Below are 18,760 nucleotides of genomic sequence, written 5' to 3' on the forward strand. Positions count from 1 at the left end.
CTGTACTCTGTCCTCCTGACTCTGTCCTCTTTCAAATTATAGAGAAGAATTATAATTCAAAATAATTCAACAACTTCAAATGCAACAGTATTTAAAATGCAAATGAAATTATTTTTATTCTAATGCACAATCATTATGAAATATAAAATAATTAAATGTATGCTCTGAAACCACTACTTACTAATTCAGCCACACAGAGAAAAATAATCATTTACAGGTAGACTAGTATCCAAATCAGACTGAAGTAGCAAAATGCTTTGTTGTGTTTAAAAATGAGCATTGTAAAAATAAACACTGAAGAATACACAATACTTTAAAATATGAATTCTGCTTTACTTACGTTTAATAACGTGTTATAGTCCTGATGCTTCTATATTTATCTGGTTGGCTCCTACTTTTTTATATGGATCACTGATGAACTATTTGATTTCAGTATATGATAGCTGACTTCATAATTTATTTTCTTTATAAATCCATGGAGGTCTAGGGGGAATGTGATCCTTCTAAAAGCCCGGCCATTTACTTTGATACTTAAGATCAGGCAGCTGGTTTTGTAACTGAGTAGATTCTGAAGATCTAAGTGATTTAAGAGTCCAAGTCTCATCCAGAGCCAGTGGGATTTGCAGTTCTTGGTTGCTTAAGTGTTTTTGAAAAAAAATCTCACCCTGTATGACTGCTGGAGAGCAAAATGGCAAGAGAAATGTTCCCAGATGATCCATATCGGACATTGAGAAATTATTTTTCAAGCCTATCACTCCCCTTTTTCTCCACCACATGTTGCTCTCTGCTGCTTCACAGTGTACGTGTGATTGCCAAGCTCTAACCAGTTCCAGCAAGGAGCCAAAACTCTAGGAATGTTTCCTTTGTACCCCAGGAAAGGACAATGCCACTTCAGACAGAAAAAAGGGAGTCAGTGCCACCCTGAAGTGACTGCAACTGGGATTATTGCAAAATTTACTTGGCATAGCCTGTATCCAAGACAATCCAATCTATTATTACAGTTGTCTTTTTCTGATATCTGTAAAGCTGGTTCATACATATGCCTTCAGACCTCTCTGTAGAAATACGTACCTTTTGATAAATCCATCTAGTTTATCCTCTCGCTCTTTTAAGAATGTAATACATTTCTGGAAGATGCAACTGATGTAGTGCATTTTCATAGCAAGTACTTCATTCATATCTTTCTGCTTCATACATTTCTCACAAATTAGATCCAGAACCCTATAACATTTCTGCAGTGCTTCTACTTCAGCCAATAGAGGGTTCTCTTTTACCAGCAACACAATCTATGAGAAAGATTGAAGAAAATGTAATCCAATTAGGAACTAATATTTTTAAACTTGTGCATTAGCATTAAAGGTTATATAGCTCATTGTGTAGTGGAGTTTCCAATATTCCTCCACTTCCACCTTACACAGTCTTCCCCTTCTTTTTTCAGTCGTTATTTAGTATTACTTTTTAGTACACTGTAATTCACAGTTCCCATAAAAGAAACATTGAAAATTAAGACTGGTGTTAAAAATAATAAGGATTTTTCCAGAATAAGAGCCTGAAGAATCAAAACCATTTCAAAAGAAAGTTATGGAAACTACCATACACTGTCCTAAAATATCTTTCCTTTTGAACACCTAAACTGGAGTTGTATGATTTAAGCAGTTTCACAGAACACATCAGCCTCACATAATCTTGGAGTACTTCAGGTAGACTAGTAAAGCACTGAACTAACCATTTTAAGAGAAAACCGTATACTGACTAAATTAGCTGTCACTGGTGCATTACTGTTTGTATGTACTGCAGATACCTAGTTGGCAACTGTGGACAAATTCCTGACTTTGTATGGCAAGTCCAAAGAACTTGTCTTTGAATTCAGGAATATTAATTTCCCTGAACTACACTGGAAGAGCAAACCATAAAAGACATTTTTTTCAGCAAATATACTGGGAAGTAAAAATAAACGTCTCTTGCCCATACTTTCAGAAACAGCAGCAGCAGTAGAGGTTACTATGGTGAACCACTGATGAAGGTAGGAAGATACATGCTGAGACAAGCATTGAGAGAACAATGAGATTTTAAGGTAGGAAATTGTTTTATGTTTCCACTTGAAGTGGAGCTAGGAAAAAAAGAAAGCCAAAAAAGATGGTTATTGATGCAAAAAATAAGAATCTCTCCACTTAAAGGTGTTAGTTCAAGATTCTGGTGTATACAAACACTGAAATAGCTTCATTTTTGAGTCACGTCTAAATGCTGAGCCTGATTCTTTCTCATTTTCAGAAGCTTCTGAATTAATGGATAATGCTTTTGCTCTCAATTGGACTTCAGAGTTGAATGCTTTCTGACATAAAGAAACAATTCCCATGCCAACAAATATATACAATTTACACATTACTCCACCTTAACAGGATGCATGTTAGTAGTAGTTATAATTTTATGTAGAGGCCCAGCTAATTTTACTGGCAGTTTTGGTTCTTTATCTAAGCCTTGTGGTTTAGTATAGTAGTCCAGCCTTTCACGTGGGAAGAAGTTGTTGATGACAGTCACACAGTCATGTTGACCTAGAGGCACACAAGAAAAAAAAACCACCAATGAAATTAAATAATAACCAAAAACAAAGACCTAAACCCAAATCTAATATAAGCAATACAGGTGAGAATTACCCACACAGGAGCTTAGCATGATATGCTTTGCACTGGTAACAGGCAACTCTGGCCGTTCTTTTACATTCAGTAAGTGTAACTTTTACATTCAGTAAGTGTAACTTACTGACTCCTAGCAGGGAATGACTTCTTGAAATTTCATTTTGAGAGCTCCATCCCATTCCCACCTCCTCTTTCGCTGGTAAGCCAAAACTAAGAGAATAGGTATTTCTCCCCAAAGTTATACTATACTAGTAGTGTCATACTGGTGTTAAAATTTCTCAAAAAAAGTTCTCTCCACTTTGTACTTTCAAAAATTAATGACATTTGCATTGGGACTTGTAAGTTTTCAGATCTGAAACAGATAGTAGCGTATTAACCTAAAGCAGGAGAAATTATGAGAACAGAACATGCTTAAAATGTACCAAAAAAAGGACTGTGATGAAAGTAACAAGATGAGAGAAGTTACACTCTCTTCTTGTTTTCTACATCTGACAAAACGAGGGGTTACTTGGCTAAAGGGAAAGTAAAATTTAGCTTCTCTAGTTCAGGACCACATTCTTTAAATTGACTGATTTATCTTGGCACTAATCCTATTAATCAGTAGAAGACAGAGCCAACCAAATTCCAGCATTTAAAATCCTTCGCTGTTTTAGAAGAGACTGTTCTAAGCTAACAGAGCACAGTGTAAGACAAATGACAGGGGAGAAGGATCCTCACTTCCCACACACAGACAGATGAATTAATGTTGATTGAACAGAGAATAAAAAAGAACAGGAATGGATTCCAACATTCAGACTTTTACAGAGTAGCATATCTCAGTATGCCTGAAAATATTTATTCTATCTTGGTGATGTGATGAGATTTTAAACAAGAATTCTCCAAAATTACGTTGGAGATAACATTCCCCATTTGCTAATAACTCAATTCAGCATTGCATTGGAAAGGAGTCTCCAAATCCAAAATATAATTAATAGGAGTGGACTTCTCTGACATATTAAGTGAATAGTTAAGGCTTTGCTGCTTGAACCTCAAGTGAGAAATGTCAATCTTTTCCTCTTTAGGAATAAGATATGATTGAAATTGAAACTGCACTAACTCACTATTCAAGGAAGTAAATCTAAATGGCAAGGTAGGCTCTTGAATCCAGAACATCTAATGGACTTGCAAGAGAGTTCTCAGACACTTAAACAATATGAGAAGGTTATGGTGAAGTGAAAATACAGCTCCTCATTTTTGGTTGTTGGGAAGGTCATCTGGACAGCAATACTCGAGTCATTTTAATGACTCTACTTTTTCTGGTAGTATTTTATCACATGTCCTTGCTAGAAATAGAGAAAAAGTGGTATATTTGGGAACGTTAATCCAGGAATCTCCCAGCACTGTTAAGATAGGTAAAGAAGTAAAAAGGGTTTAGAAAAAAAAGACAAGAAAAAGAAACATAACAACAGAAAAAAGCCTGGTTCCATGTTTTGCCGAGGATCACACAGCATACTGGAATGACAAATCTTTTATCTTGTTCTAGTCAAGTTAAGGTCAGTAAGTACTGACTACCTCAGAACAGGTTCCAAGACTTCTCCCTCTTCCACACGCAGAGGGAGAAGGGCAGGAGGTGACTCACCGCTAGCACACAGCATGCTCGTGGCAAAGCTCAGATGAGAGTTCCTGACTCCTAGCGCTACGTTCGTTCCTTCCTACAGAGGAAGCTCCAATTATGCACTTTGTACTACAGAAACACATACCTGCACTTCAGACACATCAGGTGGTACCAGCTTCCTCTTACTATTTGAAAAGTGATGACATTGCAAAACCTTGCACACCTGGAGAACAGCAGCATCTATTCTTATAGATAAGATCATTTGTACTTTTATGAAACAAAGCGTGGGAATAGAACACAAATTGCCCCTGTTATAGGGTGAGATGTGGAAAAAAAGCTGAACAACTGTGTCGGTTCAGAACAGGTCATTAAATAATGTTTCTCCAGTAAAAAGCATTGGAATCTAACATTTTACTTCTTTAGGAATTTAGGAAATGATAATAGACTTTCACCTTACCCACAAAAGCAGCCATCTGAGCTGCTGTTCTTCCCACAGAGTTGACAACATCAGTCTCTGCTCCAGCCTCTAACATCATCCAGGTGATTTCTTTGTTTCCTGAATTTGGGGGGAAGATATGGGGAATGAGAGAGAACAAACCAGAATTTGTAATTCTTTATGTTGTAGAAAAACAAGGAGTGAATTTCTTAAAGACAAGGAGTAACACTGAGGGAAATGAATGTTCTTAATGTCATTATTTTAAGAATGGATTAAGAGAAAGGCACAGTGCCTCCTTATTTATGCCTCCTTATTTATCGTTCCAGAGGGTCAAATCAAAGTAAAAACTAAATTCAGGCAGGGTATAACTCTGCTCTCTGTAATGCACATTCAGTTCCTCGTGGAGCTTATAGGAGTCATATGCATATAACTACACTAGAGCTTGGTCCCTCTGGATAGCAGTATAGAAGCAAATTCTACTAATCTAGTGTGACAGTTCAACTACAACATTTGCTATTCTAAGAAGAAAAACAAATCCAGTACTATTATGTAGCAGGAGCACAGAGAAGGGAACAGATTGTTCCTTTCTCCACAGCGGGAACTGGGTGTTCAGACTGGGCTAAATACCAAGTAAAATGAAGCTAAAATTTGATGGGAAGATTAGATGACTTAATTGGTGCCCTTCAGAGACTAATAAGGACACTTGTGCCGGTTCTGCGTTCAAAGGTATTCTTACTTTATCAGTTTTTGTGCGTATGCTAAGTACAGAAAAGTGAATATAAAAAAAGAAGGGGGTGGTGGATGGAAATGAATGTTTCTGATTTAAAAACAAAGTCATTGTGTCAGTAGTGCTCATGTACCTTTTGCACTCACAGATAACAGACCTTAAAGACAACATTCAGAAGCATTCAAACCCAGGATGACAGGTTAAAGCTCAGCTGTGAGAAAATGGTAAAAATCCAGCATTTTCCATAAACCTGCAGTCATTTAACAACCTCTAAGAGTTTGTTCCCATCTATCTGCTGCAGCTCTGATATTTCTCAATGCCACAGAACGCTGAAATTTCCCAAATATTTTAACCAAAGTTTTAGCAGAAAAGCAATCTGATAATCTAGTTAAGTTTCATATACACACATATGCCTTTCTTTTTTTTATACTTATGATGAAAGAAGGCAGGGTTTAAAGTCTACCTGCTAAGAAATCTCACTTCCCTAGAATCTCCTTTTTTGGGAAGACGTAAGTGGCCTAGTAAAGAAGATACTTAAAATAACCTAATAGTCCCAAATCTAATCTTTTCCCCAGAAGGAACAATGTTTTTTATGTAATGTCTTTCTCTCACTCAAGGAAATAATTGTTCCTTTCTTCAGGGAAAATGAATAGCAAGAGGAAAGCTGCAAACCACCACTTGAGACAGAAGATATATACAGCTATAAGCACTCTTATGAAAAAAAAAAAAATGTGAGAGGGAAAATTAATATGAGAAAACATGTTTTTAAAACTTACTAAATACATTTTTAAAAGCCCACAAGATAATTGCAAAAATAACGTAGGAGAAAGGCAAAATGTGAAAAATACTGGATTGATTTGAGAAGCCTCAAATATTAGTAAAAGCTACTGATTTGTAGTCCTAAAAGAAGGCAGTTTGGTGCAGCATCTTTTTCAGTGTAACACAATATAATTAAACAGAATGTATCCCACTGCACAAGCAAACAGTCACAGGAGACTGAATTTTGAGATCTGACAAATATGACAAAGTACAGGTAGACTATATGCCTCAAAATACTGAACAACATCAATTTTTCTATGAAAAAAGATCCCAAGCCTCAACAGTAGCTATCCTATTCCACTGTCCTGATGATTCTGCTGGTCTTGACATATTTGCATGGTTCACATAAGTAACAGTAAACCTGAATAATAGAAAGGTGTCAACATTTTCCTTTAAATAATTAATTTATGACAAATTGTACCCATCAACGTCGTAAAAATCAGTGAGATAAGTTTAGTAATAAGTTACCTGAAAGTCCAGCAAACATCAAGGCAGTATATCCATGCTCATGTTCATTGCAGTTAACATCAGCCCCATGTCGCAAGAGCAACCTGCACATGTCTATTTTCCCTTTGTACGCTGCATGCATTAGAGGGGTCATGCCATGCTAACAAAAGAAAGAGGAAGGAAGTAGCATACAGAAAAGAATTAGTTGTATCTCTTGATCTTCATACCATTGATAATTTTTACTTGTGCATACATACTCAGTATAACTACCAAAGCCTCACGTAACATTTAAGTTAGCAACCACAAAAAACCTCTCAAAATCTTAATGAAAAAATATGGTTACTAACATGCAGTAGATTTTCCAATTCCATGTCACTTTTCTGATTATGCTGTGCTATATATCTGAAAACAGACCAATGTTGTATAAATGAAACTCATTTACCGCCAATCTGTCAAAAACCATTGGCCTTTTGTATCAGACATTAGTGTTAAAGACAACTAACGCTTCTGCTAGCGGGAAAAGCTTGTTTTAGAAAATTTGTTAGGTTCCTAAGTTATTTCTTTTCTCCCCTGCATTATATGATAAGCAACAAGAAAATTAGGAATAGGCTCTTGTTGTTTTTGCCATCACAAAGATTTGCAGTTTCTGAAATCTGTCTTGCTCATTTTTAGTCATAATTACTGGTAATTGTGCTATCCTCCTCTCTGCCGTTTATCCACCCTTTTGGTATTGTGTCTGTGATCTTACATCAGCCAGAGCTCTGAAGGCCCTTGTAAAGATACACAGCTCTAACTAGACTTTAACAACCACACAGTCTCAAACCTTGCCTTTTGATAAACTGCACCAGTACAAAAAGGATTAGCTTCAGCAAGGGAGGCACTGAGTTTTTATTAGAGTTGCACTGGTGTAATTATAAATGCAAACCTGGGCAAACCCTAGGGGAAATTTTCAGAACTAGGGTGAATTGTTAGTGCCAGCTCTCTCCCTCTCAAAGGGCAGGGAGAAGCACATTTCTGTTTGAGAAAATTGCATGACGTTCCATTTAGAATTTGATACATTTTTTCCAATATGCTGTTTATTTTCACTTAACATCAAGTCAGGATTCATGTTACCAGCCAAGACAGTAATTGCCCAAGAACATTCTCTAACACTGAATACAAGGGAGTGTGCTTTAGTTTGTCCCTGAAGGAAATCAGAATGGCATTTTCTTCCTTTTTTTGCAGGTTAAGGCTATGTGCATGAATACACTCAAGAACACCGTTATTGCAGCTCTGTAAATGCATGGTAATGTGATACTCTGAAATAATGTAATTGTCAGTTTGAGCCTTAATATATTTCTTGTTTCAATTTATGATAGAATAAAACTCAATTGAGTTAAATTTATCAGTATAATTTTCAAAAAATTCCTAAAGGTGAGGGAAATTGGGAAAATTATAATTATAATAACATTTTTTAAAGTATTATATTTTCATTATTCCCCATCCTAACTGAAAACAATAAAAAATAATTACTTGATGCATTATATTGTAGTAACCCAAAATATTTTGGTAAAGTGCAATATAAACTGCCATTAAAGAAACAAAAGACCTGAAGAGATCACTTCACAAACATGAAACAAATTTGTGATTGTTTTTGCTAGGTTTCATTTGTGGTCCTATAAAGGTAAGTAAAGGCTTTCTATCCTAATATATAAAATATATTATATTATATTATATTACATTACATTATATTATATTGACAGCAACTTTTATGGGCCAATCCCAGTCTGGAGTCATAGTATAGATTCGCCTCCTTTAGCAGCACAGAAAAGTACTGCTGTAAGGGGATATGAACACAGTAATGTTTGTGACTGGAGAAGGAACTTTAACAAAACAATGACTTTAAGTTTGGTTATATCTTCAATGCCAGTTGTTTCAATTATAAAATCTGCCTGAAGATTATAGGGCAAAAGGAAGGGTTGGGTTCTTTTTTTGTCATCCCCTCCTCCTGGGAAACTTTTTTTAAAAGCCTTTGATTAAATTTTGAAAGTGTCAGGCTGTGGTGTGGATCAAAAAAACATATCAAGCAGAAAACATGTGGACAGTTGTTAGAAAATTGGATTTAAAGTCACACTAGTATCAGCCTTTCACATTCACAGCAAACAAAAAAGGGACAGCCTAGACACAAGGTTATCTGGAAAAGGTTGGTATCCTGTATTATGCCTATGCAAAAACTGAAATTGCTGCAAATACTCTTCTCAGGCTGAGTATCAAAAACAGGTCCAGTCTGTTTTCTGACAGATGACATTTGGATTGTCAATACAACATACTTAAACAATTAAACTAGCAGACAGTTTATTAAGCAGATGAAACAAATTATTTATTGTTCCAGTACGGAACATAGGATAAAGAATCCATTTTCTAGCAGCTACTATATAACATTCTTCTGACCAAAAATCCAGTCTTTTAACCTCATTCCCTAGGACAAAAATTAATCTTTCCCAGTTTTGTTTACTTTGCAGGGATGTTACATGGTTTACAGGGAGCAAAATTAACATCTCCCATCTTCTGCAGGGCTATAGGTATTCCCTGTATGTCTGACTGTACAAGGGGAATAGTTTGCAGTGCCTCTAGAAGTTGCTTAGCACCTCCCTTTATGGGGTTCTTCAGCTCATCAACCAACAAGGACTCCCTGGCACAACGGGGCTATGCCTCATGGCACAGCCAGCCAGCCATTACACACCACCCTTCCCAGTTCCTGATGTTGAAAATATACCAGAAGCAGACTGAGGGATGGGATTCCAAGAGCTAAGTTGACCTAATGCTGCCATGGTGGGGAAGCCACTTGAAGAAAAAAAAAAAATTACTACAGGGTCAGTGGGCTGAATCAACTAGCAAGGGAAGAAAAGGATGTGTGGGGAGGCAGGAGGGGCAAATGAGTACCAGAACCAGGGAGAGATTGGACTCCACCGCCAGAAGTGGGGGAAGAAGAAAGCAGGCCAGTCTCTCTCTCTTCAGCACCTGGGAGAGGTGTGCTTCCACAGGATGAATAAAACCAAATTTCTAAAGATAATAAACTGGAAAAGCAACCTTCTACCCTCTAGGAACTATGGAGGAAGTTTTCAACAATACTGTTTCTCGATCTTCATTGACCAGAAGAATTGTGGAGTGGGGGGATGGCCAGGGAACAAGAGTTGCGGCAACCAAAAAAAATACGCAGACCATCTTGCATCCCAGTGACCTGTGGATATTTGGGAGAAGAACTATGTTGCGAGCATGTAAACACTCACTGTGTTTACAGCTGACTGTGTAAGAACACAGCTATGACACATGTATATTTTTAAAAGCCATTGTTTTGTGGATAACACACTGATGATTTGCTACTGAAGTAGCCACATAGACTTGTGTTACTCAAGAGAAAAGAGGAATCCAAGTGGTCCCAGCATTCCCAGTGTTTTACACTTCTCATGCTCACTTCACCCTTCTTCTCAACCATGGAAACATGGCCAAGATGTGGCACATGTGAGCTGAATCATACTGGAGCGGCTCCCTCACCAGGTATTGGGGTACACTATGACATTACATGTGTGAATACTAGCTACCTAACTAGAGTTTAAGTCAGAGGTGATTTGGGTAAATAGAACCAGAAAAGGAAAAAAAAAAAAAAAAAAAAGACTGTAAAAACCCTAGCTGAAAAATTTCGTAGACACTTATATGCTGACACTGTTAAAGCATCCACCTCTCCCCTTTGCAGCTCATTTTGCAATGAGGAACCCAGCCCCACATTAACATGGAAAAAGTGCCTTATTTTATTCTTTAGATTCAGGCAACTATACCAGTTCTATTCATTCCGAAAATTACAAACTAAACACATAGACTGGAAGTTTGGCTTTTATTTGAGACAGTATTTGGGAAGTTACTAAAAAGGAAACAAATTATGCAAAAAGAGCAGGTGTCACAAGGAGCAGAGAAATACTAGTTGAGGAATGCCTTCAAAATCAACTCTCCTAAATAAAAAGGAAGAGCACTACTGAAATCAGACCAACTCATTAAGACTAGGTCAGGCAGGTATTTGGAACTGCATTGTAAAAATATCTCCAACTTTGAACAGAAATGGTACTGAATGCTGCTAGTCTAGAAGTGCATGACTTGAATTTTCATTGGATGAAAGCCTTTAGAAATTTCACCCTTAAAGCTGTTGAATACGATTGCCCTTACCTGTCTTAAACTTACTGCAAGCTGGATTTGGAAGGTAGTCAACAGACACATGCACAAATAATTTTAGCTATAGCTAAGTATGAACTAATTAGAATATGAAATATGGCTCAGTGAGTGTAGATATGTCAATTATAGCTATAGTTCTCCTCCTTTATAGTCATCCTGCTGAGCTGTTGGTTTCACATGTGTAACACATTAGATTTCTCTGATGATCTTTCTGTTCATCTGCAGTGATGAAAAGTTAAAGTCTACATCAGTCAGCGACCTGAATTGAAACCAGATAATTCTTAATAGCTGTTGAATTTTCTTTGGTTTGTGTATCTTGAAGTACTGTGTAAAAAACATCAAAAGACAGAACTCTTTCTCCTCAATAAAGGCCAAGGATCTGGGCATTTTCTGCTAGCATAGACAGTTCATACTGGAATAGCAAGACAGATTAACTGAAGAGCCCTCCACTGAATATAATCAGTATGAGTAAAGCTACACATCTCATACACTAATAAGCAGGCTGCTGCTGTAATTCCCAGAAAGTATTCAGTTCTGTAATTAGCATACAGAAGTGGACTGTTTCTAAAAGATGTATTTTTTTACAGAAGTGAACAGCTGAATTGCCAAACTAGAGGAAAAAAGTAATACTGCTAATGCCAAATGATAGTTCTGTATCTAAGAAGATTATGAATGACCTTAACATTATTTTAAATACAGAAAATCTGTGAAGCCTTTTCAGGTCAAGTCTCTCTGCTTGATCTGCAGAAAATATGGAATTGTAGTACTACAGTGCTCCTTTGCAACCTTAACTACCAACATGACTGGAGGAATCTTCCACAGCTAGAAATCCCATGTACTTCCTCTTGACCGCCTTTCTGTAATAATCTGAAAGATCTTAGCCACACCCTGCACATGGATGGAGTTAAAGTCAGCAAACTGCCAACATGAAGTCACGACACTATTTACAAGCTCTGTAGTCCCAGGGGAAAGAAAATTGCACTTTCTTCCATACTACGTTTCCAAATTAGCAACCAACCCATTAAAATAGGACAAAAAATGACTAAGCAGTGTGCATTTAAATGAAACATACTTGTGTTTATTTTGCATCCATTTCCATTACCCATCTCTTTGTCCTAATATTTTGGGACACCTGAACTTAAATGCCCCTGAAGTTTTAAAGTTGCCAGAGTCAAACTGTTAAAGATAAATTTTGTGAAAGAGCTATGTATTTCTTTGTTTTCATAAAGACAGTGATTAAGCCTAAATACCTTTCCTTTCTTCGACTACCTAAATCCACAAAGAAACAACAAAAAAATTGATTTGGTCAGGAAAACCAGGAATGTATCTGCTGGGTATCTACAACCTTCTGGAAGATGGACATCTGTGAAACTAACTGGAATAAAGGGATCTTACTCTGCTTTCAAGTGACCTACTGCTCCCAGAAGAGCACTGCAGATAGAAGGAGGTGAAGGGTGAGTGAGTCTTGGCACATGGAAAAGCAAATAGACTTAGAGGAGCCATTTTTTAAATACATGTAACAGCAGCAGAAGCAATGCTGAAACACTGTGACCACCTCATGCCTATGTTTTTGAAGGAAGAAGCTGAAACAACTGGAAAGGATTCCATGATTATAGCTCAGTTACTGAAGAAACATAGCTTTAGGCAAGATACTTAAAAAGTCAACACATTTGGAAGATGTTAAAATGTGACTTGGTCCGAGTCTAAAGGTACACAGAGAAGAGATTGCTGGTTGCAGCAGCAGATTTAAGCAGTTAGAATATATGGTCAAACCAAAAATTAAAGGGACATCTTATGTCTTTATCTCTTAAAATCAGGAAGTGCAATATGCAACAGCCTACTTCTGGATGCTGTGGATTCTCCAGCCTGTGGAAATCATTAAATTGTGACTGCATGTTTGCTGTACCACAAACAGAAGAGAGAATTACATTAAACCTGTGCTCATTCTGTGGATTCTCTCATGTAAAAAGGACTTTAAGGAAGGAAATGAGTTCTTAGTTCCCAAGTGAATTGTGCTCCCATTTCAGTATCTAAGCATTCAATTTTCAGGGCTGTTTCCTCATTTCTTAACATTAATAAGTAACAGTAGTAATATAAATAATAATGTGAATGTCAGGATAAACAGCTAAGGCAGCAGCAGAAGAAAATAAGACCTGATGCATTCAAAGCAGTCTTCAGTTGTGGCAACGTTGAGTAACAGATGAAGCTAATGTTTAACTGGGGTTTCACACACTCTATTTATGTGTAGATATTAGAATAACACATTAGAGGGAAAATGCTTTATAATAGAAAAATTCTAAAAGTTGACATGAGATGACTGATGGATTAAGAATCCTAAACAAATCTGAACCTTTTCCTGTTCAATATGCATCATTACACACCACTCTTGGGGATAAAAAGGAGACTGCAAGAAGTCCATTGCATGAACTTTTTAAGCCTTATGTGCCTTGGGTGTTTTTAGTCAGATGTGAGCATTAGGCAAGGCATTTCTTCTTTAACAGCAGCCTGAGGCATAACTCAGTTATGGTTTCTATTAATAAACCATATCCTCTCAACAGTAATCCTGCATGTTGCACTAATACTGCATCAAGGGTGCAGTCGTTCAGCACTAGTTCAGCAATTAGACTAAAAGAAAAGCTTTTAAAGTCCATACAATAAAGCACCCTTGCAAACATACTTACATTGTATCTTGCGTTCCTAAAGTTTACTGTAAAGCTTAGTTTGAGTAGTTTGTCAGAAACTTGTTGAAATTCATACATTAGAAATTAAGGTTTAAATATTCAATTGTATTTAAGAACAATCAGAAAATGGAACTGTTGGCAGCACAAAAAAGGCTAACAATATTCCAGGAAGATAACCAGTAGATGAAGTGATAATTTTCCTCCATTCAGCATTCACAAGACCACAGCTACAATACCCTGTCCAATTTTGGGCCTTCCAGTACAACAAAGACATGGATAAACTGCAGCGAGTTCAGTGGAGTACCACCAAGACATGGCGGGAACTTGAGCACTTGTGCAGTGAAGGAGAGGCTGCAGGAACCGGGCTTGTTCAGCCTGGAGAAGAGATGGCTTTGGTGGGACCCAACAGCAGCCTGCCAGTGCCTACAGGAAGATCATTGAGAAGACAGAGCCAAACTCTTCAGTTATGGTGGCAGGAGGGCAAGAGACAATGAGCGTAAATTGAAATAGAGATTCAGACATAAGGGAAAAACATTTTCACTGTAAGCCCAGTAAGGCAGTGGAACAAGTTGCCCGGAAATACTGTGCAGTCTCCATCCTTGGAGGTTTACAAGGCCAGACAGGATAAAGCTCAGAGCAACCTCATCTGGCCTGAGCTGAAGCTGCTTTGAGTGGGAGGCTGAACTAGAGACCTTCCGAGGTCCCTTCTAACCTGAATTTCCCAGTGATCCTATGAAATGACAAAGTTGGGAAAAACCCACAAATTGACATTTAAATTGATAAATTACACATTGATCTAACATGCAAGCTGGCCAATTACAGTTTTGCTTCCATGTTACACTTCATATTAATGTTGCACACTTTAGAAAAACATCGTAAAAAGAAAAAGAGGAGGAAACAGGTATGAACATCACACAGGGTTCCTTTCTCCACAAACTTCCTCCCACCTTCAGGTAGCACTTAAGGATTTTACCTTCTACATATCCATCACATCTGCCTCTGCAAAAGACAGTGTGTTTTCCACTTCTGACCTAGCTGCGCACTGAGTATGTTTATGGTTCTGCAAAGAAAAGGCTTTGAGTGATGAGATGCAAGCGTGAGATGGGGACATGTGTTCTTTATCTAGTCTGCTGCTTTCTAAGCAGAGGGACTACAGTTTGGTAGAGGTGACAAGAAGTCAGAGGAGCACCCCCATGTGTGTTGCTGCAGTGTTCATCTTACCTTATAGACACCAAAGTTCATGCTGGAACTTGAGAGAAAATACAAACAGTGTAGTACTTAAAGTAACATTAATCTTTAAACTTTCTTTAAAAAAGGGTAAGAGCTCTTCAAAGGTTCATTATTCAGCTGCAGGCTAGAAATATCTTCAGAATAACTCTGATTTTTCCAGGAGCCTGTATAGCAATGTTATTTAACAACAAGAAGGCCTTCAGACCTAGTATTTTCCTTGCTAAACCCAGCATAATGCTTGTACAGTTTCGCTGTACCTCATCCAAGCAATTGACACGGACATTCTTGCTGCCCAGTAGCCTTCCAGCCTCCTCGGTGTTTCCTTTAATTAAGAAAAAAAAGACACAAAGAGAGAGAAAGGGGGGGTGAGAAAAGGAATAAATCGAGAATCAAGAGGAAAAAGATCAGTTCCATTCCTGATTAGAATCAAAATCTTTGTCGATTAACCACTTGGGATGTAGATTAACCACCAATAAATCAATCGCACTTAGCGAAGAGGCTTAGGAATGAACAGTGTTCTGTTCTAGAAGCTAAAAGCCAAGAAGTCACAACAAAGAGTAGTCAGAGCATGCACTAGAAGTAAACATCCATTTTTTGTGAAGTAACTGATCTACACACACACAAGAACAGGACACTAATATGTCTCTGCATAAACTGCATCAGAACAATTCTGAATTAATAAAATGATACCGAGCATTTTAACACATTGTGTACTTTGACCTCTTTTGGAGCATCTTATGTCTAAAAGAGCTATCTAGATTCTCACAAAAGGGAATTATCCCATTTCAAAGACTATTCTGGTCTGAATGAAACATGCTTTATAATTTACTCACATCTCCTTTCCTGTTTAAATTTGAAATTTGCAACATTCCACCTCCCAGGTCCACAAAAGTGGAAGGAATTTGCTTTTGGTAATAGAGAATAGAGGTGGAAAGGACAAGGACCGAGGCAGCATGATCACTGACATTTCTAAAAATTGCCAAATGTGTAAGTAGACTGAAGTCTGAAAAAAAACTGTGCAAGGAAAAATAGGCCATAACTTTTTATTTTTCAATTTGCTACAAGAATTCTTTCAGTTAAGCCACAGATCTAAGAACCTGATTTAAAGCCCTTCGAAGGCCTATTCAGTAATGTCAATGCAACTTCAACAGGCATTCAAACAAGTAGAAATGAAGGAACATTCAGTCTAAGTTTGGGGAATTAAATTTATTGCAAATTAACAGAAAATTCTGATCACTGATACAACCATAAGCAAAGCTCTTTCAGCAGTGATGTGCTTAATAAAAATAAGCATTACATCCCTCATTTTAATGACAGGCTTCATGTTTATCTTCACTGTATCACAAGGAAGTGGTCTTCCAGCAAATTTTCAGCAAAGCAGCTCTTGCAACTTCAGTTTCGGCTCATTTTCTTTCAAAAAACTTTACAAATACTAGAAATAATTTTTTTTCATAAAGCTTTTGGTGTGGTTTAACTATACTAAACAGGTTTCTTTACCCCCCTTTTTTTTTTAATTAATTATTTCAGGGAAAAAAGCCAGTCACCTGAGTCATCACACACACTTGATAAAGACCCAGTAAAATACACTTACTGACAAGTCAGGGCGCTGTGATGTCAACTAGCCTACTCCCCCAAATATATGTGTTTTTTTTTTTTTTTTTAACATGCGAGACACTTCTTAGAACCTGGAATAGTTTTCAGAAGAACATCCCAGCAAAAGAACAAACATCAGAAACAGCAAGTCTTCAAGGGGTGATCTTCAAAGTAAATTTTAATGCAAGTAAAGTAAAGTTGCATTTACAAGTTCAGGTTCTGTATGACAAAACATTGAAGGATTTCCAAATAAGACACTAAACTGATGGAAGTCAGACTTCTAGAATTGGCTAGAGCATAAAGTTGGAGCCAGGCTGTTCACAGTGGTGTATGGTAGGTAGGAGGCCAAGAGACAACAGGCAGAAGAAAAGAAAAAGAAGGTTCAGACTGGATATAAGGAAAAACATTTTCACTGTGAGCCCAGTAAGGCAGCAGAACAGGTTGCCCAGAGACACTGTGCAGTCTCCACCCTCGGAAGTTTTCAAGGCCTGATCACATAAAGCCCTAGGCAATCTCACAATTTGACCTCACAGCTGACCTGTTTTGAGCAGGAGGTTGGCCTAGAGACCTCCTGAGCTCCCTTCCAACCTGAATTATCCCATGACCCTAATCATAAGCATCAGGTAAGTTAGGTAGAAATGTCTGCAAGACAAAGGTCTGAAACTCTGATTAAAGTGAGTCAATCAAGCTGATTCTGATCCACAATAAATTAATTGCTGACTGTCCTATGCTTGTGTGTCCAACCCAGACGAACATTTTAATATAATTGAGAGTAAAGTCCCTAAACTATAAATAAAATTTCTTATGGGTTCAAATGACCTCAAAACTACGTACAGAAACACATGGAGCACATCAGGTGTTTTTACTTTACCTCCAACTAACAAACATCACTCACAATTTTCAAAATACTGCTTGGAGTATAACTGTTTAGACAAGGCTGTAAAATTCATATTGCAGGACCATGAAACCCAACTGTTACAGCAAGCGTGACAGAAGGGCCCCCAGCAATAAGCATACGCACCACATAACATGGTGAAACTGCAATGCTTACATGAAATACAAAATAAAACAGGATAAGAGGTGCACAATACCCTGGACAAGCTCAAGTTCTGTTAATTTAAGAACATCTTGTCTGCAAGGACATCCTGATCTGGCAACAGCACACAGGGAAACCTGTAACAGGCTAAAGAACTGGATTATCCCCAAGAAAACATTTTTTTTGCAGAGCACGTTAATACAAGTCATCAGATGAATGTCAATGTACATTACTAATACGAATACTCATAAGAAGGATGCAAGACCCTCACAGCTGGGCTTCCCCAGCCCGCACTGCACAGCAACGCGCACCCCCTCCACGCCTGGCAAGCAGCCCCCTTCGCATTCCCGGGATGGCACAGGCCTGCCCCGCGTACGGACAGCGTGAGAGACGCGCGCTCCCGCTTCCAGGGGAACAGCCATTTTCCCGTTTGGGAAAAGGGGGACGGGGGCCAAAGGCGGGGGCTGGAAGACAGGCAGGCCCGTATCACGGGCCCCCGAGAACGGCGACCCGAGGAGCCCTGCCGTGCCCGCGGCCGATGGGAGCCCGCGGCCCGCGCGAGGCGGCAGCGCGCCCAGTAACGGCTCCAGCGCCCCCGCCGAGGGGCCGCGGCCTGCCCTTCGCCCGCCGCCACTAACGCCGCCGGCGGCGGGCGTGAAAGCAAACCCTCCTCGGGTACAAGCGGCGGGGGGCCGCCCGGGCTCTACGAGGCCCGCGGGGCCGCGACGCGAGCCGGCCCGGGCAGGGCAGGGCAGGGCGCTGCGCAGCCTCCGCCGCGAGGGGCGCCGGCGGCAGCCTCACGACGAGGAGGTGAAGGCGCCAGGGCCAAGCCCGCCAGGGCGGCACTACCGCCCACCGCCGCGGAGGGGCGAGGGCCGGGCCAGGCTCACCTGTGGCGATCACTCCCAGCAAGTCCTTCTCCTCCGGACTCAGATCACCTCTCCTGGGGGGAGCCATCGCGCCCCCCTGCCTCCCGCAGACGGTAAGGCGGCCTCAGGACAGTGCCGCCCGGCGAGCCGAGCTCAGCCCAGCCGCGGCAACAGCCCGGGCCCGGCAGCGCCCCCCAACCACCCCCTCCCCGCGGCGGGCCCGGCGGCGCGCGCCCCCGCCCCGCTCCTCATGGCCACTTCCTCCCACAGCTCCGCCTCGCCAGGGGCCGGCCGCGGGGTAAACCATTCCCGCCGAGGCGTGGGGGGAAACGGGTGCCGGCTCTCCCCCTCCGCCGACTTCCCAGCTCGGCGCTGCCCGAGAGAAGGAGACTGTTTCTCTCTTGCGCTTCGTTTTGAAGTTGAGAATGGGATTCTGCTTTTCTTCTGCCCCCCCTTCTGGCTTCCCTGCGGCTCCTCCTCCGTGCCCCC

General features: G+C 39.6%; 1 protein-coding gene across 4 annotated transcripts in view; it reads right to left on the reverse strand.

The window, feature by feature from the left end:
• ANKMY2 (ankyrin repeat and MYND domain containing 2) overlaps positions 1-18,491 on the reverse strand; it is a 25,029-nt gene extending 6,538 nt beyond the window's left edge. The window contains exons 1-7 of one of the 4 annotated variants that reach the window (XM_075492914.1): positions 18,293-18,491; positions 15,029-15,095; positions 13,544-13,601; positions 6,681-6,819; positions 4,688-4,786; positions 2,392-2,552; positions 1,072-1,286 (exon numbers count right to left, since the gene is read on the reverse strand). In XM_075492914.1, the coding sequence (XP_075349029.1) occupies positions 1,072-1,286; positions 2,392-2,552; positions 4,688-4,786; positions 6,681-6,819; positions 13,544-13,601; positions 15,029-15,095; positions 18,293-18,359 (806 nt within the window). In that variant the 5' untranslated portion in view covers positions 18,360-18,491. Of the gene's footprint in view, positions 1-1,071; positions 1,287-2,391; positions 2,553-4,687; positions 4,787-6,680; positions 6,820-10,856; positions 11,064-13,543; positions 13,602-15,028; positions 15,096-18,292 lie in introns of those variants that run through there. The other 3 variants (XM_075492915.1, XM_075492918.1, XM_075492916.1) reach the window with 3 other exon arrangements.
• Positions 18,492-18,760: the final 269 nt, after the last annotated feature.

The sequence above is a fragment of the Mycteria americana genome, chromosome 2, assembly GCF_035582795.1.
Source record: "Mycteria americana isolate JAX WOST 10 ecotype Jacksonville Zoo and Gardens chromosome 2, USCA_MyAme_1.0, whole genome shotgun sequence".
NCBI lineage: Eukaryota > Metazoa > Chordata > Aves > Ciconiiformes > Ciconiidae > Mycteria > Mycteria americana.